Here is a 16601-nt window from a genome sequence, read left to right as displayed (position 1 = left end):
ATAAAGGCAATTGAAACCCATTAACATAAGTTTGATTATGAATTTCAGCTGACGTATAGTAAAAGAGATGATAAACTCATAAAGCTAACTTATAAAAAGCATGGTGTAATCATCATTACAAATTTTGCATAATGTTTCCGTTATGGAGAGAGTCATTTGGATTTTCTTCTTTTTAAACTGCAAATCCAGGTCATGAATGTAGAGGTAATAATAGAATGGAAAAAGGACTGTTATGTTGTAGTGTTGTACATCTGATATCATAATCTTGCATTATGTTACCCTGGTTTCAGGAAGAGTTCTTTGGTCTCTGATGAGTTCATGGCTAACGGCTATTATGAAATACAGTAATTTTCCGGAAAGGGAGGCAATATCTCATCATGGCTGATCATACTTTCATGAGACATACCATCTTAATTGGCAGTTTGCCCTAACATCGGGTTGATAATCATGTGTTTCTTTAAATGGTGATTCATGGGTGGGTAATGAAAATTTTTCACAATGAAATACAAAAGTATCAAAATTTCCATTTCAGTCTAACTGGGAAGTAATCCTCATCCGTTGTTTGAAACTGGAAAAGATGCTGTTAGTAGTCTTCTTTGGATTCCAGCAGTATATCTCCCTGTAATACCTCTTTTTTTTTTTTTTTTTTTCCTGACAATACTGTGTGTATGCAGATTCGTGGAGATGGGGGTTGAATAGTATGAAACACTATAAAACTCACTGTGAAAAATGCAGATCATGGTTTCCAAGCAGAGACAATCTTGTTATGCTTTCAGTCTCCAAGTATTTTTCCAAAAACCCTACATAGTCTTCTAATTGTGTTTTTTCTATCAGGTTCGTTATTTGCATTAGCTCCTGTGCAGCTGGATTTGGTTGGTATTGTGTTTCTGAGGTGGTTAGTGACTAGTTGTGAATTGAGAAAAAGAATATTTTTCCAGTGATTGTGATAATTTTTGTAAGGGAATTTCAGTTTAATCAGCCACAGTTTAAGCTGCGCTTGGATTTTTTCTACGTCGTTTTAGATTAATTTGGTTTACAGCAATTGTATGAATGTTTAAGGCATATTTTATTTTTTTTACAGGTTGTGGATGCACGAGCTGGACCTGGTACAAAGTCCTTGACTAAATTCAAAAGCAAGAAATTAAAGAAGAATTTGTTAAGTCCAGATAAACCATTAAAAGAAAAAATAAAGAAAAAGCACAGGTTGGTAGAAGCGTGTTACTTGAGATTTTTATGAGTTGATTTTGAAAATTGCAGTACTAAACTATGTTAGGTCCAGGTAAACCAGTAAGAAAAGAAGTAAAAAGCTCATGGGTTTTGTGTGAGTAGATGTTTTCAAATTTTGTTGTCTTAATTTTTCATTATTTTGAAGGATTCAACAGCAAATTATTTTCAATATTTTTCAGGTATATACGTAAAGAAGGCAGAGAAACATCCCCAGGAGCACTAAGTGATGACATAGCTGTAGGTGATGAAAGGTTAAGTGAAGGTTCTGGCCCATCTGTTCCAGGTTCGTTAGCCCCTTCACCTTATCCTTCACCTTACCCTTCTGAAGATGACGCTGACTCGCAAGACAGAACACTCCTCTGTGGAGCTTCCAAAAGGAAGAAATCACTGCCAACTCAACTGCAGCTCAGTAGTTTTGTGGACCTAACATATTGGAAGCAGTAAGTATAGTAAATTGACCAATCCTCTGTAATAAACATGTTGGCATTGCCAAGCAATTCAGTATCATTTGGAAAAGTATATATTGTTTTCTATACTTTTGTCTTTGTGCAGGTGTTTTTTTTTTTTTTTTTTTACCATTTTAATTTAATAACAGTTTTGTATTGAGAAAAGTTCAGACCATAAATTAACTAATAGCCATATATGAAATGCATATTAAGGGCTTTTAAACTTTGTATATTGCAAGTCTATTGTTCTTCTGTTTTATTTCTTAGTACAGTATGTGTAAAGTTTATCAATCTGCAGTCTTTTGTGCAGATATGCAGTAAGTGGAGATTTTGTTTGATAATATTTGCATATAATTAATTGAAATATGACAAATATTACACTATTGGTATAATATCTGTACTTTCCAGTAATGGATTATTCCAAATTATCCTGATCCCTGTGTTTGCCTTCTCCAGCTTAAGTAGCCTCATTAGGGAAAGGTTATATATTTTTTCATTACATGAAGTGTTATTAGTGGGTAAGATTAAATGTTTTAGTGTTGTCAAATGGACTCTTCATTACAGTACTATACAGCTCATACCATTTGACAACTAGAGTACAGCAGGATTGAGTCAGCAAAACCAAGCTTGTTTGTTGGTGTAACACTTGAAGAGGTTAGGTTAGGTTAGCTTTCCATCATTGTAGACACACATCAGTGGCCATTAGCTTCTCGCTTTTCACTTTCTTAATTGTTATACTGTATAAGTACACCTGTTACTAGTATTGGTAAATTGTCTTCCATAGTTGTTGAAGAAAAGTCTGTGGTTACTTTACATTGAGAAACTTATAATACTCAAGAGGTTGAGAAACTTGTAATACTCCACACCTCTGCCAGAGGCAGAAAACTAGAAATGTGATTGACATTTTTGCTTTTGAAATTTTTGAGTAATGTTTTTTTATAAGTGCTTGACTTTCATCAGGGAAATAATTCAGGAGATAAGAAAGGTGTTGCATTCTTTTTGATATTTAATGTATATTGGCTTTTAACTCTGTCTAGACCTGATTGGAGCACAGAACAGAGGAAGGTTGAGAAAACTTATAACTCCACTACGGGTAGGATGTGGGAAAATTTTGTGTTGCTTGATATATTATTGTTTTTGACCCTGATTCACGTATGCCCCAACTGGCGTTATTTGCAGTTAAACTGATTGAAAGTTATTTTTTTCACTCGCAGGGAAAAGGTGTGCTGCGGCCTTATATTTAGAGGAGACTGTGGTGAGGTCCTTATCGATCCTCGTTTCTTCCAACCATGCTCTTGTCGTATAAAATCTTTGGAGTGTTCACCAGCGCCAACACCTGCTTCTACTCCAAGAGCATCATCAGGCGCATCTGACGGTGGAAGTAATTATGATGATGAAATCTTGGATAATGAAATTGAAGATTATCAAGACTCAGATTCTTTAGACGAGCCCTATTACTCGTCTGCTGCCAATTCTCCAGCTGCTCCACTCATGCCTCAGTTACATACGGGACTCACAAGTTAACTATAGTAATGTTTAGTGCTAAAATTATGATCTATCTACCTAAACAATAGTTGGTAGATTATGTATCTTTTTATTATTTAGATAGACTAAATTTCCATGATCAATATTAGTGTGTTCCGAAGTTTATTTATTCTTGGGTCCAAGACTTGTAATTTTTCAGGGTTGATAGATAAATTTTGAATAAAAAACTAAAAAAAAAAAAGTTTGGCACAGAGCTAAGCTGCAGCCCCTCCTAACCTTTTTTAAGTCTTGTTATGACAATCTTTCATGGCAATACTCGTCTTGCTGCACCAGTTAAGCCGTCCTCCTCTGCAGGCAGTATACACAATGGAACACAATGAAAAACTGAAAATATTTGAGAGTTTTATATCCACCATTTTTTACTTTTAAAACTTTATAACAAGATTAGGAATTTTGATACTATTCAGTTTTGTATTGTGTGACATAAATGCAATTAATAGTTATTTGTATAAAGAAGCATAGCTGAGTCATAGACTATGAAAGCTCAACAGCTCGCCATACATGCTTTAAAAGTGAACTTGAAATTGTATGGTTTGTCTGAGGAGACACTTACGGTGCTGTGCATGGTGGTGGTGGTGGTGCTGCTACTACTGCTGCTGCTGCTGACGGTCAGGTGTGGTAGGACGGTTCTAGGATCTCCATATCAGGGAGTGGGTGCGGCTGCCTCTTGTCCTCAGGTCACAAGGCTCCTGTGCTCAGTCCACCAGTCACTGGCTCCTTCTCTTATTTCAAAGATAAACCTCCCTCCATGAGAAAATGAAAACATTTCTAGTTATTCAAATCCTTGCAAAAGTAGTGCCTCTTGCAACAGAATCTAGTATGTCAAGTCCCTTTAAATGTGACAATTTAAATTGACAAGTATCTCAGCTTTACTAAAGAATAATATTGCACAAGTTTATTGAATTTTCTAGCAAGTCATAGTTTAATTACCATTAATTCAAAGATTATAAATTATTGACCATTGAGTAAAGTTTTTATATTATGTAAACTTATTTTTATGCAACTAATTTTGTTTTTGGTAATTATATAGTTTTATGGAATAAAATATTTAATTAAAATATTTAAATGAACACTTGAAGAGTATTAGCTGGACCATAGGGAAGCACAAAAGTTTTTGCGCAATTACCAAATAAGGCTTTTTAGTGGAAACAGATTGCTTTATCTTTTCCAGTGTTCAGCTGCTCCTCTGCAAGGATTTCCTTATGTAATCTGGCATTGCACTTAATATGGTCATCAGCATTTCTCCTGTTGAAAGGTATGCCCTTGTGCAATAGAAATGGTTTAGCCAAAAATTAAGTGCAGTGCCACAAAAGAGGCTTACAAAAAAAATCACCAGCAATGTCTTTTACAATCATATTTAACTCAAAGGTTTTTTCTTTTTCTTTTTTTTTACTTTGGAGGTGAGAGTAGTACAAAATCACTTTTTTCTGTTAAATACTGTACTAGTTTTTGTTGGTAATTGTGACTCCATAGGAATTTCTACTAAGTAGGGATTCTTTTTTATATATGTAATTATAAATCTATACAATATAAAATATTTTTAGCTAACTGAATATTTTTTAAATAATTTCCATATGCATAATGTGTTGTGCTCAATAATTCATTTTTAATGTTATTTTCGTATGGAGCCAGGTGATGGTGAAACAGACTTGCCTGCCATATTGCAAATTCAGATGAATTAATCCCAAACCTTGATCTAGTCTTCAAACATTTTTAATGTTAAGGACTTGATAAAAAAATAAAATAAAAAAAAAAAATATTGTACAGATGGCCCTCAGTATTACAAGGTACAATTTTTTTCTTACAAAAATAATGATTAACGTTTTTATTGCCATGCCATGTTCTTGTTAGCACATGATTGGTACTGTCCAGGCGTTTGTTGCAATACGAATCTCTAGCGTCGTGGATGATAACTGTTTAAGGAAAAATGGTACTGACGCATGTGGAGGGACAACGTCATGGGTGGCACAAAGTTACAAAGTAATTCATTGGTCACTAACTCCGAGTTGGTGTTAGTGGATTGTGGCACCGATGTTGGTTGTCCAAGGAATCAATGCAAAGCCAGGGATCTCTCAGTACAGGATCAGAAGGGAGTTTGTGGCTCTCTAAATATGTATTCATTGTATTTTATTTTCTTTCTCCTTTAGAGTTAATGTTTAAATCCATATTTGGATTGTATATAGTATATAATGTCATCAAGATTTATTAGCACTGCAAGACTGGAAAAAATGTAAATTTAGCATAATTGGGTTAGATGGTTAATTTATTGCTCAATAAATCTTGATTGACATATGTACAGAGCCACAAGAGACCCTGATACAGGACCTTCTGTAAATGCTGCACTGAGTTTGAACAAGAATTTAGTCCTACATGATAAAACATCCATATTATATGCACACGTACATGCAAAAATACATGCATATTTGTATATGTATACTAAGTATATATACTGAGAAATTTCTATGTATGTTTAAACAGCAAACCTCAATTTAATTGGTTTGTCTACTTGATATGCTTTAAAATGCATGTAAATGTGTATATAGTTTAGTTGTGTATATATACGGTATTTAAAATACTTTTGCTCTATAAATGTATACTTTGTATATATGTATTTCAAGAGCAAATTTGTTTTTATATGAATATATATATGCACATCACACACACACATGTATATATGAAAATATATGTACATACACACTTATTTATTTGTACACACAGACTCATAGATACATAAACATTTATGCAAACATACACAAAAAAAATCCCAATCTGTGATTTTTCCATTAATTTTTTGAGATGTTTCAAAGGCATGTCCTCCATGAACAGCAATTGGGAAAAGTAATTTACATGCATTGCATTCCAAAGATTGTTATGTATAAAGGAACATTATCACTTTTTTCTTTTTTAAATGGACAGGACACTTCATCTCTTCCTTTCTCCGTCTCTGACCATTGCATTTCTAATTTCTGATTATTTATTTTTTAATTTTATTCAGGTATACTACTTAAGTGGGCAAATTGTCTCGTGGCTGTATTGTCACATCAGTTCAATGCCTATGGTATGGGGATGGACGCATGCCTCATCTCCAACACGTACACTACAGTTTTCATCAAACAAACACTTGTTATGGTGCCCTTGTTAGTTTTTGTATTTAGTAGATTCAAGAGTATTGTTTTGTTTGTCAAATGTGAATATGTAGCCCAAGTGAATTTTGCCCCAGTCACAGTTATGGCAGATTGCACATGGGCTGTTTCAAAGTATGGTGTGGTTGGTGTGAGGATGAGGCTTGTTTCAGGGTAATCAGTGTATATCTTATTGTAAGTCTGTTTCCCATGCCATGGACATTATAAACATACACACATGCACACAAAATGGCTATGTATATGTATATATATGGCTGTATATGGACACACATATTTACACCCATAAAGTATACATAAACATTTATGTTCATGTATATATAAATATGTACATACATACATGTGCACATATATATGTATGTATTCATATATGCAGAAATAGGTATATAGATAGGTAAATTACATAGGTGATTATACATATAATTACATTTGTATATATGTACATATACATACTGATCATTACATACAAGTAACACAACTTAATATACATTACATTAATAGGTTGACAAATATGTGTATATACTGTATGCATATGTGTATGTTTGTACACATGTATTTATACAACAACACACACATACCATACATATCTTTATATGTATGTGTACATTTACACAATTATATATATAAGCACAAATAAGACTGCATCAATAGAAAGTGCTCTGTTTCATGTAACAGACATCTTTGTTACCAATACTCTTTGCATATAATGACATTATTGTTCTTTTTAAGTGTGTATGAATGATGAAGGCATTGGATTTCCTTGATGGAGACTGTGTGGACCTAGATTAAAATGTATAGATAAATATATATAAATATATACATATATAAAGAAAAGAGCTTTAGGTTGTATTTAAATTATTTATTCTTACAAAAAGACCTGTACTTGGAGTAAAGTACTTTCTATTTAATAGATGCAGCACATTTTCCTACTGCATCTCACAAGTACCTGGGAGGAGACAGGGCGATCAGCCAATTCAAGTGTTGATCTATTTGTTTTGGGGGCCAGGGTCGTTGGTTGGGTTGAAAATGTATGGCTGAAATTGGGTGTTATGAGTGTATCCAGGGTTACCTGTTTGCTCATTAAATCAGGTGTCACTATGGAACATGTGATATCAATAACTTGGAGCTGTGAATCCTTTTCTGCTTTTATAAAATCGCCCGGATCCTCTTGGGTGTCTAGATGGTCAAAGGACAGTTGAGAATAGATTCTCTCCTTTGTTAAAAAAAAGAAAAAACGAAAAAATTTTGTATAATGACAACCACAGAAGCTTATTTATTTGAGCTTATTGTGTCCATTTCTCTGTTTACTTATTTAATGTTTCTAGTTGTGAATGTAGTTATCCTTTGAAAAATCAGTACAATAAACTATTGTCTTAATACACTGTTTTTAAGTATCCCTTATGCACCATTCAACATTTAAGCTTCATGGAATAACAATGAAAACTATGGCAATATAAGCAAACTTACTGACTGACTGGGTAAAGCATTTAATATTTACATGTGTTTTGATTCATATAATGCTGATGCATTATACAGTTACGGTACAGTCTGGAATAACATCCACAATTGTAGTTTGTTTCCATTGTGTCGTGTAGGTGCTGCAGAATAATTTCAGCATAGACATGTTATTAAATTTTAAAAATATCTGATGTGACAACTATAGTATAATGCAAACTACTCAGACTGGAATAAAGGTTCTGCGAGTTTCTGGAAAGTACTATCATAATAATGTTCCTTAAAATTACACACCTATCTACCTTTTTAACTTGGACTGGTAGTATGAAAGTGCAAGCTAAATCAGGAATTTCTTCGACCAGTAGTATGAAAGTGTAAGCTAAATCAGGAATTTCTTCGTCCAGTAGTATAGAAGTGCAAGACGTATCAAGAATTTCAAGGTTTTTGGGTTGTTGGTTTTTTTGTGAAAAGTGAAGGTTACTCCTGTTTAGCTTCGTACTTACTTTGAAGCAACTTTAAGATTAAACTGTAATCTAATTTTGGATTAATTTTCATCTACTTATAAGTGTTGTGAGGACAAGAAAGGTCAACTGGGTATTAAATTGATTATTACCTGAGCGCAGGTAGCCTATACATGGCAGAGTGCGGACGAAAACGTGGTGTTTGACCTCCAAACGCTGTGACCTGCACTCTGAGCAAATCTGTGTTTGTTGACAGGCAAACAAATGACAATTTTGAGAGACAAATGTACAATGATGAAATACATATCGGCACAAAGGCCAGAAAATTCTACACATGACTATTTACATAAGAGTCTTGACACATTAAGAAATGCAATACATGATGTGATTGATGCGAAAATGAAGAGACCTTTGACGTCTTTACAAGTACTCCCCCCCAAGACAATAATTACAAAGGTAATGATTGGAAGACACCTGAAAAAAAAAAATCAATCAAGGAATCACTGGGAGCAGGAGCCAGCCCTGAGTTCTTGATACCTGCAGACGTGGGGCGGCTTCGACTGCTGAATCTCTTGGCGGCTTAGCTGAGTGGATGACTTCCTTAGTGCAGTCCTTGGGACGTCCTCAACCCTGTTTTGGGATGGCGACGGGATCATCTGCGGCCACGTTTTGTGGAGGAATTCTGGGGAGCCTGCCGGTTTCCTCCAAAGTTTCGCTGTCTAACAGGAAAGCTGGTTTCAGCTGGTCGACAGAAACCCAGTCTTCACGCCCATGGACGTTGATGAGATAGGCCATGGATGATCTGCTGATGACACGGTATGGGGCCCTGTACAGTCTGGTCAAGGGTGGGTGTCAATCCTGATGAAGATGGTGCAGGCATCCAGACCCCCAGGGCTGTAGGCATGGGTCCTGTCCATGAGTCTTTCGGCAGGGCGCGAACTTCTGTGTCACTTCCCTCAGCCTTGGAAGGGAGGTATCTTCGTCGTTTGGCACCGTGGGGAAGAACTCTCCTGGAACGGCTAGTGTTTAGCTGTAGACTTTCTCTGTGGGAGATATATCGCTGTCTGCCCTCGGTGCGGTGCAGAGACCCAGGGGAGCTGGGTCTTCCAATTGTAGTCAATACAGCGTGCCATCAGAGCTTCCTTCAATGAACGGTGGGCCCTTTCCACCATGCCATTGGCTGCGGGGTTATATGCCGTCGTACTGTGGAGAGTTGTTCACATCAAGTGTGCCAGGGCGACCCAGAGCTCCGACAAGAATGCCGGGCCCCTGTCTGTAGTTATGCTGTCAGGCACACCAAATGGCTGATCCAACTTGACAGGAGGGCCTCTGCACAGGCGCTCGTTGATGCTTCCGTCCACTGTGTGGAATGGTCTGTGGCCATCAGGAGGTATCTGGCGGCCCCTGATTGCAGCAGAGGACCTATGATGTCTATATGGATGTGACCGAAGCGTCGACATGGTTGAGGGAATTCTCCAATGCCTGATTCCATGTGCAGAGTGACTTTACTTGTTTGGCACGGTCGTCCACTGCCAAACGTCCTTCCTGATACCGTGCCACACAAACTTCCCTGTCATCAGGCACGCTGTTGTTCAGCTGATAGGTGGGACAGGCCATGGATGACATCGAACGTCTGCTTTCTCCTGGACACGGGGATCAGGGGGCGCGGGCGGCCCGTGTTGGTGTCGCAGAGAATTGTTGGACTGGATCCTCCTATCGGCACGTCTTCCCACTTCAGTGTGGTGAGTGCCGTGCGGTAGGCTGCTGTTTCCGGGTCTGTGGCCTGTTCCTTCGCCAGGCCCTCGCAGTCTATGCTGAGGTGGATGGAATTTATCTCGACCCTTGATATGGCGTCAGCTACTGGGTTCTTCCTGCTGGGGACGTAGCTAATGGTGAAGTCGAACTTGGAGACAGTGGCCAAGTGCTGTTGCTGCCTTGCAGACCATGCGTCTCCCGCCTTCGTGAACGCATGTACTAAAGGCTTGTGGTCTGTGAGGATGGTAAAAGGGGTGCCATCCAAGAGGTACTTGAAGTGTCGCACTGCTTGGTAGATTGCCAGCAGCTCCTGTCAAATGCACTGTACTGGGTCTCCGGCGGTGTTAACTTGTGACTGAAGAAGGCCAGCGGGTGTGGAGAGCCTTCTAATGCCTGCTCCAGCACCACCCCGCAAGCGATGTTGATGGGTTCTGTGGTAAGTCTCAATAAGGTAAGTCTCAGGGAGGCGGTGGGGTCGTGATGTGTTAATGTGGTGGCTTTGGCAAGGGCTGCCTTCGTCTGCTTGAACGCCTATTGTTGCGGAGCTGCCCACGCCAGTGCTTTCTTCTTCCCCTTCAGGACTGCGGTCAGGGGATACATGATGTGGGCGATGTCTGGTATGAAGCGGTGGTAGTAGTTGACCATACTGAGGAACTCCTGTAGGGACTCGATGGTTTTTGGCATTGGGAACTTCTTTACTGCGTCCACCTTGGAGGCCATGGGGCAGACACCTGCCGGGGAGATCTCATGGCCCAGGAAGTCTACCTTTTCTGCTCCGAAGGTACACTTGTCAAACCTGACAACCAAACCATTCTCCTGCAGGCGTTTCAGCAGGTGTTCCTCCAGGGACCTGGAGAAGATCAGGATGTCATCTACATAGCAAACGCAGAACGGTAGGTCCCCAAAGATGGTGTTCATAAGGCGTTGGAATGTGGCCCCGGCGTTCCTGAGGCTGAAGGTGGAGTAAGAGAAGGTATACTTTCTGAACGGCATGATGATGGCTGTCTTCAGAACGTCGTTAGGGGTGCACTGGTACCTGAAAATAAGACTTTAGTTAATCCATTTTTGTAAATACTTTGGCTTGGCCCCGCTCAGGGCACTTGTTAGGTCTTGCATGTTCGGCAAGGGATAGTGGTCCGGTGTCGTTACTAGGTTCAGGCGACAATAGTCCCCACAGGCCTCCAAGAGCCATCTGGTTTCTTTACCATGTGGAGGGGGACGGCCACAGGTTCGATGCCTTCCTGCAGATGCCCATCCGTTCCATCTCGGCGAAGGCCCATTGAGCATCCTGGAGTTTTTTGGGTGACAAGCTCCAGAATTTGGTGTGTGTTGGTGGGCCTGTCGTGGTGATATGGTGAAGGAAGCTGTGTTTGGCCTGGGCTCCCAGCAACTGACGCAGCTCTGGCTTGAAGACTTCAGGGAACTCGTGGAGGAGGGTGCTGTATTTGTTCGAAGAGATGGAGCAGACAGCGGGCATCCCAGGCCCGGTGGAGAGCGGTCGGGAGCAGCAGGTTCCGGTATCCAGCAGGCGTTTTCAGCCGACGTCTACCAGAAGTACATGGTGTGTGAGGAAATCAGCGCCCAGGAGAGGGAGCGTGATGACGAAGGGCCAATCATATTTAGGGCCCAGGATGGATATTCTGTGGGTCACACTTCCATAGCAGCGGATGGGGCTTCCATTTGCGGCCACCAGTGCGGCTGTGGTGCTGGATGTGTGGGCGCAGTCCTTTCTTGATGGCGGAAACACCGACTGCATCGCCCTGGTGTCTACCAGCGTTGGTCGTTTCGATATGGTGTCGTGGATGAAGAATCCTACTGGTCAGGAGTCTTTAAGGTTTGCAGCCACTGCTGTTACTTGTGGCCGCTTTTCTTGTTTTCTGTGAAAGAACAGGGGGCTCTGCAATTTCTGGCGGCACTTCCAAACCTCCGATGGAAGTAACACCAGGCTGGATTTGTCCACGTCCTCTGCTGCTGTGGCAGCGCTTTCTTCCTGTACACCACGTTTGTGTCCTCTGCCTCGTCTTCTGTTACCAGGTTACAAGCTGCGGGTGTTGCGGCGTGTTTGGAGGCCTTGGTGGCCTCGTGGAGTTTGCGTGCGATGTTCACCAATTTGCCCATTAAAAGGTCGTCCACATCCGTGACTTGCCCCCTCACCTGCTGCGGAAGGCGCTGCAGGAATATTTCTCGCGACAAGCTGATCTCCTTCTTCTGACCGTCCGTGTCGACCCCTGGCAGCATCAGGAGACCTCAGAGTTCATCCCAGGCGCCCCTGGGTGATGCATCCTCCAGGGGCTGGGTCATCAGGTTGAGGGCGCATTGGGCTCTCTCTGGGACAGGCATGGAGTATGTTTCGATGAGCTTGTCTTGCAGGTCTCTGTACATGACTTTGCCTGGCTGCAAGTCCAACCATGGGGTGATTTTGTTGAAGACCTCCTCCAGAAGCACTGTCATGGTTACGTCCGCCTTGGCCTCCTCATCTGTAATTTTCGCCACCTGGAAATGGACATCTGCTCGCAGAAATCAGGATGCGGGGTTTTGTCGCGAGAACGGAGGGAGTTTTATCGCCTGGCTTACTGCTGCCTGGCGAGAGAGGGATGCAGAGGATCTATGCGTCCTCGGAATGACTTTCTACCTCAGTGTCTGACATTCTTCCTCACACCAAAACACGAAGTACTCGCCGTATTTAGTCCGTTAATGGTGTTTGGGCTCGTCAGAAGTCAAAACTATACGCCGTGTGGTTCCGTTAATGACTTCTGAGTACGGTTGGTGTGAATCGTAAATGGTGGGGCCAAACTGTTTGAGCACGCCAGAACGTACCTGAAGGCGTAGGCTGTAATTAGTTCATTAGTGGCGTGGGTGTTCTCTGAGGGAGGAGCTTTCAGAGGCCTAGACTTTTGTCGCCGTGTGGTTCTGTCAAAGGCTCTCTGAAGGTAAAGCGGCCGTAGTGAGTCTGTTAATGGTGAAACCAAAACCGCTGTGTTTACCGTCACTCCTCGGGTCAACAGTTGTGATGACATGAAAGGTCAACTGGATATTAAATTGTTTATTACTTGTGTAAGGAAGGTATTGAGTGACATTGGCTGGGTGTTGTCTAGTTTATTACTGGTTCCTTATTGAAAATACATGTACAGAATCTTCATGGTTGTTATTGGCTGGTGCGAGCCGCAATGTAGTTTCTACACAGACAAGACAAAACAGATTTGTGTTTTAGACATCTGTGCTTGTCGACAGACAAACAGATGGCGATTGTGAAAGACATAATAAATGTACAATGATAAAACATATCAATGAAAAGGCCAGGAAATTCCACATATGGACATTTGCATGAGATTCGAGACAGATTAATGAATACAATGCAGTACCATAATATATGTGAAATGGCAAGACGTTTGGAGTCTTCACAAACAGAAACATACTGTACATACAATTTGATACAGAAGGTTTGGTGAAACATTATGAGTACATTATCGGAATGCTTGCATGGCAATGCAAGTCATGGTGATTGTACATGAATCAAGACAATAATGGCTAGAGAAAAATAGACAGGAATATTGTATGGTAGAAGAGAGAGAGCGTGGGATGCTTTGTCTTGTTTTGTACGGTGGCTGACTCAAACACACGTGCCCATACGACTGCCATGCGGTCTCTCACAATACTACCCCCGCAAGCAAGGCCCTATAGCGGAAATCGTCTTGCTGACAATTCGAAAGGGTGCTAAGGGCTTGGGCTTTGGGCGGGCAGCAGGGCGAAGGGCGACGGCAGTCAGGATGACACCAGCCAGCAGGAACTCGAGGAGGACGGCAGCGGGTTGAAGGATGACGTCGGCTGATCCTTCAGTAGCCAGCTCGAGGGAGATGGCAGCAGGCTGAAGGATGACGTCGGCTGATCCTTCGGTAGCCAGCTCGAGGGGGACAGCAGCAGGCTGAAGGATGACATCGGCTGGTCCTTCGTTGGTCAGCTCATCCGGTACGAGTTCAGGGGTGACATCAGGCTGCATGGAGGAGGCGTCCAGGGCTCCAGTGGTGGGGTGGGTCATCTCGGAGGGTCGGACATCTACTGTATTCTCAGGAACGACGGGAGGCTGAGTCAAGGAGGCGGTAAAAGGTTCGTTGGCGTGTGGGTCGTCATCGTGGTCGGACGTCTACCACTGACTCCTTCGGGTCACTCCGGGGTCACCAGTGTAAGGAAGGTATTGAGTGACATACTGACTGGGTGTTGTCTAGTACTCTAGTTTATCACTGGTTCCTTACTGAAAATACAATCTTCATGGTTGTTATTGGCTGGTGCGAGCCGCAATGTAGTTTCTACACACAAACAAGACAAAACAGAGATTATGTTTCGGACATTTGTGCTTGTCGACAGACAAACAGATGGCGATTGTGAGAGACATAATAAACGCACAATGATAAAACATATGCCAGGAAATTTCACATATGGACATTTGCATGAGATTCGAGACAGATTAATATATACAATGCAGTAGCATAATATATGTGAAATGGCAAGACGTTTGGTGTCTTCACAAACAGAAACATACATACAGTTTGATACAGAAGATTCAGTGGAACATTATGAGTACACGATCTAAATGGTTGCATGGCAATGCAAGCAGTGGTGATTGTATATGAATCGAGACAACAATGGTTAGGAAAAATAGACAGGAATATTATATGGTAGAAGTTGCATTCCTTCGAGCGATCGCCGCTGACGCACGGGAGGGAGGGAGAGAGAGCGCGGGATGCTTTGTCTTGTTTTGTCCGATGACTGACTCACACACACGTGTGCCCACAGAACCGCCATGCGGTCCCTTACATGTTGTTTAAGATTTAGCTGGCCTTGTGCCAGCACGGGCTCTTGCTCCCGGAGCAGCCCGTAGGTCCCTTGCACCTGAGCGCAGGTATACATGGCAGAGAGCGGAAGGAAACGCGGTGTTCGACCTCCGAACGCCGTGACCCGCACTCTGATCAATTTGTGTTTGTTGAGACAAATGGCAATTTTGAGAGACATAATAAATGTACAATGATGAAATACGTATCGGCGGAAAAGCCAGAAAATTCTACACATGACTATTTACATAAGAGTCTTGACACATTAAGAAATGCAATACATGATGTGACATGCTAAAATGAAGCGACGTCTGACGTCTTTACAGTGTCATAAGACAGCGCTGTCATTTTTTTTTAAACGGCAGAATACAGATAAGCAGAAAACCCCATTTCCTAAAATGGATACCATTATAGTGGCTACTTCAGGACTGATGAGAGTTTGGCAAGACCACCAATTAGTGACTAGTAAAGTGAAAAATGAAGCATGATAAACTTTATCAGGTGCCAGTTGTGGAAGACCTCACCCTCTGTCAGCTTAACCCTTGAAGTATACAAAAGAAAACATTTGTATCAAGGCCAATATAGGCCTAGTCACAAGAAACCCTCGATATAATTTCTTTTAATCAAAATCTCTTGCGCAAAAACCTTGAGGCAACTCTCAACCTCTCTCTGATCACTACCTAATAACGTGACGGCATATTATCAAGTTCAGCACCATCCAGAGCGCCTTTTCCAGTTCCTGCGGACATTCAAATCTCCACGAGGCAAAGCGAGTTTTATTGTCGATTGTTGGGACGAATTACTAAGGAACAAATCGAACACTGAAATCCTTCAAATTACTACATCAAAAGTGTACGAAAAGTCAAATTAATTTGTCCTATATATAACAATCTACCAGTTAAGACAACCACCACAATTCCAAGAGACGAAAAAGTTATTTGGAGGGAGGAAGACTAACAACTCAAAGGTTTACGAGGACAAACTTAGGCCGAGCCCTTAGAATAGCAGTTGAAATATTGCCGACAGAACAAAATCTGATCAATTTTCTCAGAGCCGAGGAAAACAAGGTGGTAAAGAGTATACGAAACAACCCTTAGTTTCGAAGACGAGGAAAACGGCGATAAAGAATACTGTAAATGAAATTACCCATAGTTCTTTACAGATGCAGGCAAACATCAAAAAGTGAATAGTGGAGCTGGCGTTCTCTAAGTGAATGGTTTTCTTATCATACCTTTACCTCCAGAACAGAATAGATTTGTGAATGCCCATTAGAGCAATATTCATCCGTACATTTGGCCCACATTCGAATCAAAAGTTGAAGGATTCATTCACACTAAGTGGCAACGATCTCTCATCACTACAAAACATTGAATTTCAAAGAAGAATCAGGTAATTTTATAGCGAGCCCAGACCACTCCTCGACAGTGCTATCGAAATCAATGAAAACTGGTGAGGAGACCCATTTATCAACTATGACAAGAATCATTTAAAAAAGGAAAAACCTTAAGCACGCAATCACCTGCACTAAAGCCAAAAAATGTGAGCTGTCTCCGAAATCATACCGTTCTACACTACAGTACTGTATTATGTCTATGAGAAAGTGATAAAATCAGGAGAGAAAATAAAGAAAACAGTGGTGCCTGTGAGCTAGTAATTTTGCAAGAATTAGTTCCTGTTCTATAGAGAGGTAAATGCAAAGTAAGGTTAATGAGCATATGTTCTGAGGATAAAAAGATGGAAAAAGGG

The 16601-nt window shown here is 41.0% G+C and overlaps 1 protein-coding gene across 5 annotated transcripts in view; it reads left to right on the top strand.

Moving 5' to 3' along the window:
• Window positions 1-7737, top strand: part of LOC136835010 (SIN3-HDAC complex-associated factor) — a 148449-nt gene extending 140712 nt beyond the window's left edge. For all 5 annotated transcript variants that reach the window (XM_067098036.1, XM_067098038.1, XM_067098037.1 and 2 more), the window contains 3 exons: window positions 1082-1203; window positions 1407-1667; window positions 2888-7737. In XM_067098036.1, coding sequence (XP_066954137.1) covers window positions 1082-1203; window positions 1407-1667; window positions 2888-3197 — 693 coding nt within the window. In that variant the 3' untranslated portion in view covers window positions 3198-7737. The remainder of the gene's footprint in view (window positions 1-1081; window positions 1204-1406; window positions 1668-2887) is intronic.
• Window positions 7738-16601: the final 8864 nt, after the last annotated feature.

This window comes from Macrobrachium rosenbergii, chromosome 54 (genome assembly GCF_040412425.1).
Source record: "Macrobrachium rosenbergii isolate ZJJX-2024 chromosome 54, ASM4041242v1, whole genome shotgun sequence".
Taxonomy (NCBI): Eukaryota; Metazoa; Arthropoda; class Malacostraca; order Decapoda; family Palaemonidae; genus Macrobrachium; species Macrobrachium rosenbergii.
This window is presented reverse-complemented; position numbering and strand designations above follow the sequence as displayed.